This window comes from Sylvia atricapilla, chromosome 12 (genome assembly GCF_009819655.1).
Source record: "Sylvia atricapilla isolate bSylAtr1 chromosome 12, bSylAtr1.pri, whole genome shotgun sequence".
Lineage (NCBI taxonomy): Eukaryota > Metazoa > Chordata > Aves > Passeriformes > Sylviidae > Sylvia > Sylvia atricapilla.
The window spans coordinates 75,881-89,531 of NC_089151.1; the positions used below are offsets into that span (position 1 = coordinate 75,881).

The 13,651-nt window shown below is 43.8% G+C and overlaps 1 protein-coding gene across 1 annotated transcript; it reads right to left on the minus strand.

Annotated features, from left to right (window-relative positions):
* Positions 1-729: 729 nt before the first annotated feature.
* Positions 730-6,549, minus strand: LOC136366359 (carbohydrate sulfotransferase 4-like). Its single transcript, XM_066327343.1, has 2 exons — positions 6,423-6,549; positions 730-2,603 (listed from the first exon to the last, which is right to left on the minus strand). The coding sequence occupies exons 1-2, from the start codon at positions 6,533-6,535 to the stop codon at positions 1,412-1,414; spliced, it is 1,305 nt and encodes a 434-aa protein (XP_066183440.1). The 5' UTR covers positions 6,536-6,549; the 3' UTR covers positions 730-1,411.
* Positions 6,550-13,651: the final 7,102 nt, after the last annotated feature.

Genomic DNA, 13,651 nt, shown 5'->3' on the forward strand with positions numbered 1-13,651 from the left:
GCCTGCCCTAAATTTGCATAAACACAGTGGTAAAGGAAGATACCTTGCTTTCAGTGAACTTACTCCAATGATGCCAGTGCTGCCTGCTCAGCATGGATTTTGTCTTTCAGAAAGATTCCTAGTAATGACTACTATTTCCATAATACAATACCCCACCATTTTCAGAGATTAGGAGTTTAGCTCTAGGAATGCAGATACCCATATTGGTAAGGTAGTCAGTGTTCTGTAGATGCCATTTAGAGGGACTCCATAGTTTTACACATGAAAGAGGATATTCAGCAATAGGTATCTGTAGGCATTCACTCCTCCCCAAATCTGGTAGCAAGTTTTTCTCCTTGTCTTCTGGAACACTTAAAACCAGGTGAAAACAATTCTGTTGTTCTGATTTGAGTTATATGTTCCCATTGGAGGTGGGAGAATGGCATAGTCCATTAAATATTTTTTTGTGCTCCAAGACAAGGAATACTCTCACCAAATATTTCAGTAGGAACCTGATCTTCTCTTGGTTTCTTCAATCCACTCCCATTAACCTATCTTCTCGGTTTCAGTATTTATGCCAATGAAATCTGTGTCTTTACCTTGTCTTTAGGATCTCAACCTTCACATAAATTCTTCTGTCACCCATGTGAACAGTGGGAATTCCCAGGAAAACAACTGTTCTTGGGTTTGAAAGCTAGAAGACAGATTTATTTCAGCTAAAAAATAAATGGATTCACATGATCCCAGGAATGGTTTCCCACATGAAAACTCAGGAGGTTTTATTTTCAGCAATAGCTGGTTTATTCGATTTTCCCATTATACAGTAAGTGAACACAAAAATTTCCCCACCTTTGCCACCAAGGTGGGATACTCAGGCACGTGAATGGAGCAAAAGGAAAACTGGACTTGAAAATTCAACCATTCAAAGAAAAAAAACCCAAAAAGCCCCCAAACCCAGCATCTTTCCAGAAACCAAATGTCTGGTCATCCTTGTGTCTTTTCTGGCACTACATATCCTGTGTGGCAGTGCGTCAAGTAATGTTTTCTTTATTCAGCTTCCTTTTATATTTCCTCATTCTTCACAGTGCAATAGCTTCATGTAGTTTCCCTAGTCTTCAGCTGTTGTCTGTGGGGGTTTGAGCTTCTGCTATCTGGTCCTACTCCTTTTCCATTCTGTATGCTCCAACCTAACCATAATTAATTTGGAAAACAAACTTGCATTACTTTAGCCTCCATTGTGGCTGAATCTCCAGGGGTGTTGGAGAGTGACCCTGTGCTGCTCAGAGCTCTCCTGAATGCAGTCAGGGTTCTTGTACCACTTGTTCTTGCATCCATGCACATCCATGCATACACTGCTATACTTCTATGCCTGAACCTTTCTCCTCTTTTGTGCTAGTGAACACTCTTGTTCTAGTTCAGCCCTCTGCAGCTTTCAGAGAGTAGGTGTAGAGATCAGCTTTTCTGCCTTCAAAATTTGATACTCAGAGGAGTTGTGGGCAAACAAAAGATCCAAAGACATATTTTTTTGCTCTTCTTCAGACTGAACAAGCCGGTAGCCCAGCAAATCCATTGCATCTTTGCACACATTTTGCACTTTTTCTATTTTCTGGAACGGAAGTGTCTTTCTCCAGGCCTGTGAAACTCTCAGTGCATCTCTTGACCCAATATCAAAGGCCTGTGCCCCATGACCCTTCCCATGGGTGATGTTGTGGATCCAATTCTGAAGCTCAGGTGTGAAATAGAGTTCTGCAAACCTGTACATCTGAGCAGCCATTGCAAGCGGGTCTCTGACAATATCTTCATAGCGAACCAGCAGATACCGGTCTTTCAGGAAGCTTGGAGCGGCCTGACTTCCTGCCTTGTATATCTCAACATGGCTTTTGCAGATGACTTGCATTGTGTTGTAGGGCCCCATTTCTCCCTTTGTCTTCTGAGACCCCACAACAATGTTACTGTCGCGTTTCAGGTCTGCCATTGTATTCTCTCGGGACCTGAACACAGCCCGAGGATCACGTACCAAGTGAATGATTTTGAGGTTCAGGGATGGATCGGTGAGAAGGGGATAGAGAACTTTCAGGTCAAAGAATCGAACCTCCTTGATGGCAATATGGCTATACGTTTTACAAGCTTCCTCCACTTTGCTGAATGGGTACTTTCCACAGATTGTTTTGCAATTGCCTTCAGTGATTATGTCACTGCGACTGAATGAGTCACAGGCAGGCGGGGAGCACAAGGCTCGGCTTGTCTCCCACTTAAATAAATCAGACTTTTTCTTCTGGCTAGACATGTAAGCATCAAACACAGACATGTCACACAGAAAGACTGACCTGACTAAGTCCCGCACTGCCATGTGTAAGACTTTGGCACTGTTCTTGTACATCTTGACCCAAACGTGCCATGCAGGTTCCATCAGGTAAAAGACACTGGGGTGCTGGCTGAAGAGTTGTCCAGTGAAGGAGGATCCTGAGCGCCAGGAGGAAAGAATGAGGATATGGACAGGAGAAGGTTTTTCTTCCATGTGGGCATTGTTTCTGCAGGGTAGGAAGTGGAGCAGAAGGAAGGTCAGAACTACCAGAATGAGGAGCACCTGAACTCTTCTAAACTTCACCATGATTGCAAAGGACCTGCAGAGACAGAGAAGTTTCAGCATCACAAGATGATGAAAAAGGCAGGATGTGGTGCATCTGGCTCCCGTGCATCTCTCTGCAGGCACAGGGTTTTGGAAAACTGTCACACTACTAGTGACACTGTGGAAACCACCGCACAAGGCGTCTTTGCAAAGGACATAAGTACTGCAGGGCTGAAGGTTTTTTGCAGCAAAACCACTGTTTGTCAGTAATCCATTCTAATATAGTCTTAGAAGATACTGAAAAGCTTGTGTGCACTTTTATCAAAGTTTAAGAGCTAGTTGAGTGCACTGAAGTAAGTCAGTACACACAAATGTGTACTTCATGTACGTAATCTCTGCAAATGATCCTGGCAATTTTTATGAAGGAAAGATGCAAAACCTTGCTTTTTGTGGAGAATTCAACAGTTGCACATTTTACTTTTAAACACCTACTCTGACCAATATTTACAATTATTATTTATGCCAAAATGCTGTAAACATACAATGTAGGTTTCCTTTTGTTTTGATTATACTCCTTTTGAAATTTCAGGAAACGTTTATTGTCACCACAGGCAAAACTTCACATACAAAAGAAAGAAGCTTGGCACTGTAATAAATCCAACAACAACAGCATCTCCTCTACAGACAGAGCTTTGTAGGCAATTTAGCTAGAAAGACCCATCTTTGTGTAGGCAGGCTTAGCTGCTTACCTGCCCTACTAACTCACTTCTTAGCCTAACTTCTTTTTAAAGACTGTCACCTTCTATCCCTCTCTCCCTCCAACCCCACTCATCCTGTAGGCCTTTTATGAGAAGACATACAATAGAATGTGCTAGTTGAACTCAAAGGTCTGCCCAAAGCTGGCTCCTTGTTTCATACGCTAAATCTCTCTTCTGCCTGTGGAGAATGACTGAATTATTGGAAAATGTCTAATAATTTTCATGCCACTGGAGTCATGGCATGAAAATGCCACAGGAAGAATTCATATCCTGAATACCAGCTGGCACAGGAATCTACAGAAAGTACACCGCTGAAGATGGGATCTGAGGCAGAGAGAATTCATTACATTTTTTTAAAGTACATTAAAGCGCACATTGCCAATTACTCCTGTCTTGTGTGCTCTCCTTCCGCCCCCCAGCAGTGCCTGACTGTGCCTCAAATACAGGCTGGGTGTCCGCAGCATGGGCCGCCCCTGGGGACAGGCTCCTTGGGCAGCACTGAAGCCCAGGCAGCATGGACTGCTCCCCATCACCACCCCACCCCCAAGGTTGGCAGTTTAGCTGTGCCGCAGTGGAGACAGACCTCTCTTGCTAGTGCAAATGCTTTATATTTTCCAAGGTGAACTAAAATTGAAAACACTCTCTGGTTCCTGGTCATGGTCAGTGCTTCCAAGGAAATGCACAGCAAGACAGGGCAGAGAGAGCAGGACCTTTAGGGCAGGATGTTAATCCTGGACAGCATCTGAGCCCAGGCTCTTACAGCTTTGTGCACTGCTTTTGTGCAGTCTACAATTGCACGACACTCAAGCAGTTATGCCCATGTAGAGCAGGAGCCCCCCTGCTCAAGCAGCAGAGGTATAAAATGACTCAGCCAGCTGCAATGCAGACAGTGCTTCCCCGCTACATGCTTGCCATGTCATCTGGGTCCACAGTGATTATGAATATTCCCAAAGTTTCCCTAACCTCCTTCTTATGCCCTGCCTCAATTTTCCTCTGCAGCAAAGCTTTTAGATGAATTTGCACGGGGTCCCTCCTCCCATGACTGCAGTTCCTCTACTAATGATGTTTTAGACTGTTTCACATACAGTCACTGCTGCTAACCAATGAGGAACAGTACTAATCTGTGCCTCCAACATGCTTGCATAAATTGTCTTGTTTATCTAAGTTACCTTCTGTGCATTTGTGTTGAGCTTAGGGTTTATAAGGCAGCAATTATAATTTCTCAGACTAAGAAAAATACCAGCCCGATGGGTAAGTCTGTTTGTTGTCAACAGGTGCTACTACAATATGGATTTTACTTTAGTAATGTTTTGCAAGGATGGGGCGGTGCATTTAGTGAGGGACCACATCATTCTTGTCTCCTGGACAAAAAGCTCTCTGATTTTTTTTGGTTACACAAATGGCCTGTAGTGTTCAGGTCTGAATAGGAGCTGAATCAGGTTGCTATTTGGATCAACCCTAGGAAGAGCTGCAAACAAAGACTGTTGTAAAAATAAGCAATATATCAGCTTCTTCCGTCCAAATGAATACCAGCAGTGTTTATCAGAAGTCCTGGCTTCCAAATGAACTTTGATGATATCACTTCCATCTGGCACCATTAATATTGTTATTCTAACTCCTGACAGAGCTCCTGGAATATATCCAGAAGCTATGAATTGAGAAAAACTCTCTTGAGCAGACATGAACAAAGGCATGAAGGTAGATACCCAGGCAGATTTAAAACCACAGAAATAATTGTTTCTTTGGAAACCTACATGTGAATTGCCTGAGTATGAGAATGGAATATTTCTTTTTTTCCAGGAAGCAAGAGTATACTTTTATCTTGAATGAAATCAGGGTGGGATAGCTGGATGTTTTAGACATTTCACAGTCACTGCTTTTGATAGAAATGACCTCACGTGAGACCATAGTTTCAACAGCTTCTTCACTCATATAAGACATAGTGGTAATTGTTGCCATCAGAAGTCTGTTCCACAGAGAGTGGAAGGACTGAAATGTATTGTGTGCCTGATAAAGAGGAATGAAAGAGGAGCATCATACTATACTATCTATGATACATTCCCTAATATGAGAAAAATACTAATTTAATCACCTTATTTTTCACCACTGTATTTCTCAATCATGGGAGCTGAGACGTTTCTAAACGGAGGTCTCTAGCTTAACCACATTTTCTCTACAGCAAACACTCAGAGTCACCAGTGACTGAGTTAATGTCATACCAAAAATGGAAATATGAAGTCCTCAGAGAGCTGCCAAGTATAGATCAGCCCAGAATCTCAGTTGCAGAACAAGAAAAGCACATTGTTATTGTATGCTAACAGAGATGACCTAAGATTTGGCTGAGAGCAGAAAGACCTGGAAGAACCTTGGGGCACAAAGAATACAGTATAGAAACTACCAAAAAATACAACAATCCATTGTCAACATGTTAGCGTCTCCCACAGCAAAGGTATGAAAATACTGCCTGAGCAGCTTGTTAGGAAAAAAAAAAAAAAATTAGCAGTGTCTTAGTCTTTTTCAGAAACACACATGGACCTTGGAAAAGCTTGTTCCTGGCAAAGAGCAAGGGTTAGAGAAAGCAGCAAGCAGCCCAAGGGAAATGTACCCATGAAATACACTCAGCACTGGGCGCCATATCCCCAGATTACAGGTTTCTTGAACATGTACATATATCTCTGGTAGGTATGAGACAGTTACAGCCCAAAACCACCTTGTGCCGTGCAAACTAATGCTGAGTGCTCTGCCAGTCTGAGGGAGTTCTCCAGACATGTACAGGTTTCCCATTACTGTAATCATAAAGAGGATCTGGCCCCAAAGAAGCTTCAGTCACTGGTCTTTGATGGCACTGAAGATTGCTCATAGCTTTTTCAAATGCTGCTTCAATTTGGCCTGGTCAGTTTCTGCAGAATTAGAAGTTATCTGCCCATGCAGAAGTGAGCAGCTGGCATGACTGTCACTAGTGGGAAAAGCTGAGCAGGAGCACTGAGAAGACTGTCTGGAGAAGCAGGAACTACCATCTAAGCTGGAGCCAGAGCTTCTGTCCACAGAAAATTGTCACAATTTGCTGGCATCAAGAGCATCCACACTAGATACCAAGAAATGGTTGAAAATCTCACCTTAACAAGTCCTCTTGAAGCAACACCAGACCTGATTCAAGCAAAGTTGCCCTCCCACACATCCACTGCTGTGCTACACACGTCTCCAGACCGTCAGATAGACAACTGTGCATTCGTGTACAGGCGTTCTGCCTTCATTCTGGGGTCTCATATACACATATACTTAGTTCCTACCTACCTGTGCCTGCACCTTCCTGTCCTCTTCATGTACATCCCAGCTATAAGACCGACTGCTCTATACTCCCCGCCTACTTTGATCAGCCTTGAACTAGAAAACTCCACCCTGCACTAAGCACAAAGTACGGAAATGGCAGTCTCTTGCAGGGGTGTGAATGACCAGGTGCTGCTAGTAAAGGGAACAGGGCCAGAAAGTTCATGAAGGAGACTGGGAGATACTTTTAACTCCTATTGCAAGCCCCCCAAAAGACTGCTGCCTGTAGGAGCAGAAACAGGGTTGTCTGTAGAGTGTCAGATCAAAGGACAAACAACTTGCAAGGAGAACCAGCTTGCCCACCATGAGTGCAGAGATAAGGGCATAGTTTCCTACTATTGCTCTGGCTGCTTGTCATCTTGTCAGCAGATGCAGATTCACTTCAAATCTTTTTGACTCTTCTCTGTCTGTACCTTACTTGAATTAAATATTTGGGGGCTGGGAAAGAAAACTGTGTGAAAGGACAAGCTGTGAAAGAAGCAGCTGGACTTGGCCTGTTAATGATTCACAAGGGTGCTGGAGCTGGAAAGGGACTGTGCCAGGTAAGGTAGTGAAACAAAGGAAGCACTGGGCTCAAGAGAAATATTTGCACCCAGAGACAGTTGCTTTGGGTCATTCCTATTCCAGATCTCATAGACTTTGTCACACAGTCTGGAGAGATATAGACCTCTTAATGGTGTCCTCTTTGTGTTACAAGGACCTCACTGCTTCTTTCAGGGCAAGTGGAGTATAGGAGACAGCAAAAGAAAAAATCTGGGCAAGGCTGGTGCTTCCAGCAGGAGGGACAATCTGAATGGGGCATGTTATGAGGGAGGCTAAGAATTAATTCATGCTTGTAATAATATTTTATATAAATATACTAAGCACCTCCCCCCACCTTTGTAAAATTCAGATTGCAAAACCTAAACTCAGGGAGAGACTTCATTTGCATTTGAAGGCACAGAGCAAAGCTCAAATTCAAGGGGGAGACTTCATTTGCACTTGAAGGCACAGGGCGAAGTAACATTTTTTTGGAGCGAGACAAGGAGCGGTCATCACTCCCTGACCAGACACTGATGCCACCTGGACAACATCACCGGACCAGGAGAGAAAGACAAAAGGACTTCCAGTAAGCCCAGGAAGAACTATGCAATGCAAGCCGATAAAGAATAGATAACACCATACCGGACGGCTGAGGAGATTTACATCGCTGGGTCTAGCCTGAGGGCACAAAAACTGTATAAAAATCCAGGCTCCAGCCGCAATTTCTCATGAACAAGGGGAGGACTGTTTGCCAGATAGACTGCTGGTCCGACCTTGTTCACCGGTGCCGAATCCCGGGCTTGGCATCTTTGGTGGTGGACTTTTTATTTCTTTGTAACCAAATTGACTTTAATAAATTTCTTCATATAAAACAATTTGGCTATTTCGCTCATAACAGGCAGGTCACGTTCCCTTTCACTTGTTGCATTGTAAACACAGATCGTCAAGCCCTGGTAACCCTGGGCTGGGAAACAAGGTGAGAAGTTGGCAGTGGTCCAGGTAGGACCCTGTGGAGGATGACACAATGTTTGGTGCAACCTGGATTTCTACTATGTGTTCCCATGCCCTGCACTGACACACAGGATTTACCTGTATGTCCTTAAGTGTTAGAAAACCTTTGTAAAGGCCACACCACTTGAGTGGCTCTTCCTGAAGGATTATTCCTCCCTGGTCAACAGTTGCATGAACAGAGATGTATCAAAACTTGTCTTCCAGCTGTATGTCGTTTGCCCAAGCTATGCTGATCCCTTGGCATCAGTATGTTGGCTTAATGACAGCACTGAATACTACTGTACAGTTATCTTGTCAAGGGGTTGAGCAGATTTTTCTACTTGTTTAGACATCACATTCCAGTTATTTGTCTGAGCTTTCCACAAGGCATCCTCTGTGGTATGAGTGGTTGCACAGAGCACGAGAATATGCTCTTATTTGGATTTGAGATTTGAGGTTTGGAAGCTATAAGGTTGGACTAACCCCATACCCTGTCTTCTGCCATCATCTAGAGGAGATGCCTAGGGAAGAGAACAAGAAAAACACTTCCTTCCTGAAGCCAGGGATCTGGAGTACATGATTCACCTCTCTGAATGGAAATATCCAAAATAAGCTAGTGAGTGATGCCCTGGAAGCTCCTGTTTCTTTCTCTTTGCTGTGACAAGAGTGGGGAGTAATGTCTGTGAGTAGACCCAGAAGCTGTCTAAAATCTATTCAGATCAAGCTTGTCTTTGCATTTATAGCACCTAGACATTTTTCTATTCACTTTTCCAGTCTTGTTTTGAACTTAGATACTTTGGGATCAACAGGATTTCCTGACAATATGGGTACGTTTAGCTGCATGTTGTGAGAACTACTTTCCTCTGCTGTGAACCTTCATAAAAGCACTGTATTTGGTATAATTACAATTTTAATTACAAGAGACACAATGAGTAATTTCTCCCTATTTGCAGTCTTCAAGCTATACAAGTTTTTAATATTTGCTCTTATATGCCCTGAAGAACACAACTCATACCAGGCTGATATTGAAAGCAGGCCATGGTAATCATGCTGCCAAAGTCTCTACCGCTTTCAGGTGTGTGATGGGATAGTTCACATTTTCTGCGTCTGAAAGATATGACACTGGGGAGCTGCTGTAAGAGTCAATGCTGTGACTATGCACTGGTGAATGTTTCCCTTTCAAAGTAAAGGGATTTCAGTTGTTTTCTAGCTTACACTTTTGAAGCTGTAGAGGAAAATGAAAATTTATGGCTCTGCAAGACAGTCTGTGACACAAAGCTACCATGTCACTGCTCACACAAGGGCCATGCATAGTCTCCTTCCTGTGCTGATCAGTGGATTTGAGTACTGCTATACTGTGTTTTAAAATGCACAGGAAAAAAAAAAACCGGCTCTTTGCAGTAAAGAAACTTGACAGTAATCTACAAAAAAAAAAAAAAAAAAAAAAAAAAAAAAAAAAAAAAGTCTCTATGTCATTTGCTCATTACTTACATGGGGATGAAGGCAGCAGAAGGGAACTCTGCTTTCAAAAAAGAGCTTTTTTCAATAGGGATGCTATATACAGTCACCCTGGTTGCTTTAGAAATCGTCATTCATAGAGGATGGAAAGAATGCAGCAGTGAGGGAAGCTCCAGAATGCATAGGAGCAGATGTGTAATGCCTATGCTAAATTCCAGTCAGAGCAAGTTCTTTCTGGGCCAGAGTAGATGTTGCCCCATATGCCTTCCAGAACAAGGAAAAATGAGACAAATTACTGATATGATGCCCTATATGGCAGCATCTCTCCAAGGACAGGCTGGTGTGCCTGTGGCTTTTTTCTTGTGTTTGAGGTAAGTTTTAAAGTTATATTTTTATTTAAAGGCAGTTTGAGATAAGCAGACTTGACTGAATTGGCACACAGGAACCCAAAGTTGTGTTAGGCCAGAGCAAGGATAGTGGCTGACCTTCTCCCTCTCTCACCCTAGCACAGCTGCAGTATCATTTATTGTCTGCATTGTAATATAGCACTCTAGTATCAAGTGGTGGAGAACAGAAAAATGAGAAAACAGGAGAGAAAGAAGGATGTCACATAATACTTTACAAACACATGACAGAAATGGGAAAAATAGTAAGAAAAAAAGTATTTACTCAACTTTTGAATTAATTTCCCTGGTCAACTGCCTTCTTTATGCACATAGGCAGTCTGAAACTGGAAAGAAGCAAAGGAACAGAAGTTGGAGCAGAAAGCTACTTTAGAGTTGAGAGAAACAGCAGCAACAAGCAGACCTGAAGCATGCATAGCCCATGCAATGCACTGGAGTGCAGAAGACCCTGTGCCAGCACCACTTCTGTCAGGTATCCAGGAAATAAGTAATTCAGACTTACTTATTGACAACACCTCTTTGCTTTGGCAAAACTTCAGGGAACACTGACCCAAGACAAATAAGGAAAACGAAGACAATATGAGACAAAACAAAGGGCTGGTATAGATCTGGGCTCCCAGCACTGTAAAAGCCCATGCCAGACAGCCAAACCATGAGGAAGATCCCAGAACTTCTGCCCTTTGGGAGGCTCACCCAGAGCTGAGTACCAAGGCTGGTACTCAGTATCAGTATCAAGGCTGAAGGCTAGTGTATAACATACAACCTCAACCTTGTTCTGACTGGTTGTTAAGCTTAGCTAGCTTGGTAGGTGCCTTCTAATTACTGGAACCCTGCTGAGGATGTGTCTTGCGTGTCTCTCCTGTCAATGGCATGACTTTGACCATGCTAAGCCTTCCTTCTCCTGCAGAGCTCCTCTACACTCTCACACTCTGGTTTACAAAATCCCTCCCAGACACATCAAATAAGTACTGTCTCCCAGCCCACTGCTGCCACCTCCTCTTGCATCCACACTTTCTTCCTGGCCACTTCTCTGGCTTGTGGAAACCAGTATGTGCCTCTGGTGGGTAATTCCACCAGAGCAGGTCAGCTCCTTTGGCCTTTGACAGAGCAGCATGCCCTAGGATGTAGTAGGCCTCACATACAAAGTTTTTCACAGACATCTTCTCTTGGGGTTCCACTGCCATGCAATGCTCAAGCCTTACCTGAGCTCCTGGAAAGGCTGGGGTCTGGTTAACCACGGCCTCCACCATCATCCCCTAGACTGCTTCCTTTGCAACCTTTCTAGGTCCAAATCAGTGAAAATCACATCTTCCCACTGCAGGTGTACAGCATGGCTACATGAAGGTAGAGAGCAGGCTCATGAAGACAGGTTCTTGGAGCCAAAGGCCGTGGTCCCAAGGCAGGAAGACCTTCAGGGGCCCCTCTGATCTACAGACCTGCTGAAGGCAGTCAGAGCTGCTGAAAGAGAGAGTGGGTGAGGCCAGAGCCAGGAGCCAGGCTACACTGAGGTTCCTAAAGCATCCAGGGGAACTAATGGTCTTGCTGCTGGCAGGTGCAATTTGTCCCAGCTTGCCTGCAGTGCCAGCTTCCCTGTCAGAGTTGAACCTACTGCCAGCCCCTTTGGAAGCTGAGGACTAATATACTTCAAGCTGAGAAGTTCCTTCCTTTCCCAAAGAGAGCACTAAGCATGAGGTCACCTCCTTGCCTAGGTTCCCATATCTGAGGTAAATCACCCTAATCCTAAACATGGCCATCTCAGACAGCACAGAAAAGAGCAGATGCACAATGCAAGTCTGTGCCAGGGTATATCGCTGTAGCTCCCCAGCTAAGACAGGGAGGATGGCTGTGGATTGGTGTGTGAGCTGGCACAGGCAGGATGCAGGAACAATCACAAAACCATAGATGAAAGGCAGAATGAATTTATTTTCATTATCTCATCAACCATGGGATCCTCAAAGCAGGAACCCAGGTAGAAGCACACAAACAGGAATGCCAGCACTGTGGAGTCTGGTCCATGCTCAAGGATCACCAAACCTGCTGTTTTCACATGTATATCAGGGACTATTACAGGCATAGTTTACCACTGAGATTTACTGCAGCAAAGCAGAAATGTCAAGCATGTTCAGTGGGGTGGTTCTAAGTCTAGCACAGGCCTGTTTCATATAAAGAGAGAAGTACTACTTACCAAACACACAAGACTAAACAACTATTAGTATAATATATGTGCTTTTCTACACTTCACCTGCAAGACACTTGAGTGTATTTACAATCCTCTTTGCTAATCTTCCCTTATTTTCCCATGATCAGTTATAAGGGCACTGAGGCAGTTCTGCTGAAGCTCTGCAGATCTTGTCTGTGCATCCCCAAAGAGCAGCTTCAGACCCATGTCTAGATATCTTCCTTGATGTTAATGCTGAAGGAGGTTTTCTTTGGCACAGAGTACCTCCAACCTCCAACTTAGGCTAGTCTATATGGCTGGCAGGGTGCTCTAACCTACGCCCACACCATGACGCAAAGCATCTGTGAGTATAATACCTGAAAAATGATACCAGTACATTTGTGGTTTAATGCTAGTTTGCTATTGCATCAGGAAAAACCTAGGTGTGGTCAAAAGGCAGTGATGTGTTTACAAAAGATGAAAATGGAGGATGTGGCCTTGAGAAATCTAAGTATCCTGAGATTTATGAGGTGTATATATATGCCTATGTCTCTGGTTCTCTCAGCCTTCCCAGTCAAATGCTGCTGGGTCAAAAAGAAACAGGATTGTGTTAATTATTGCAGAATATTTGGATGCTACCAGCCATCTCTGAGGGGACTCTGAAAGAAAAGGAGTTCCCGAAGGAAGAGTGATCTCAAAGGATTAGGTTTCTCTAAAACCAGGATATGTTTATTAGTAATGGGGATTAAAGCCGTAGAACCTAAGGTACATGAAGAAGAGTTGAAGGAAGCAAATGGTACTTGAAAGCTGTAGTAGGTTCAAGATGGCATAACAATGCAGCAACATCATGCTGTAAAGGTCTCCTGGTCCAACAGACCCTTCACAAACCACCCAGCTTGTTACTTGTCAATGATTTTTCTTAAGCAGCTCTGGTTATTCGGCTCTATTTGAAGGTCTAGTGGCATGAAATCTCTGAAGCTGTGTACCATTCACTCACAGCCCCAGCTTCCCTCTCTTTTTTTTCTGGGATTGCTTTCTTTGAAAGGAAAAGATGTAGCATGGACACTCAGCTGACATGTCAAAGACCTTTAATACACTGCTATCTTTCTCATTTAGCACTCCCTTCTAATGGTACCCAGACTTTGTACTGGGAAGGGGAGACAATTAGACAGCTGAAGAACCTGGCAGGACTGGCAGTGTGTAGTCTAGAGCTAGCTCATGTTTTCTGTCACTGGCGAGGCAGGGTTGACCTGTGGATCTGAACTCTATGGGAGGACAGGTGAACAGAGCTGAAGGTGGCAACATGAGGCACTCCACAAGTTGCCCTTCTGACAGTTCCAAAAACGGCTCCTGAGAATCTCACCAGAACACGCGTTGCAATGGGCATTATCATCTCTTCCCATTTCCCATTGAATTAACAGACAACAGGCCACTAGTTCCTTATTACTTTATGGAGCTGATGTATTCAGCAATCAGTAATCTTGGT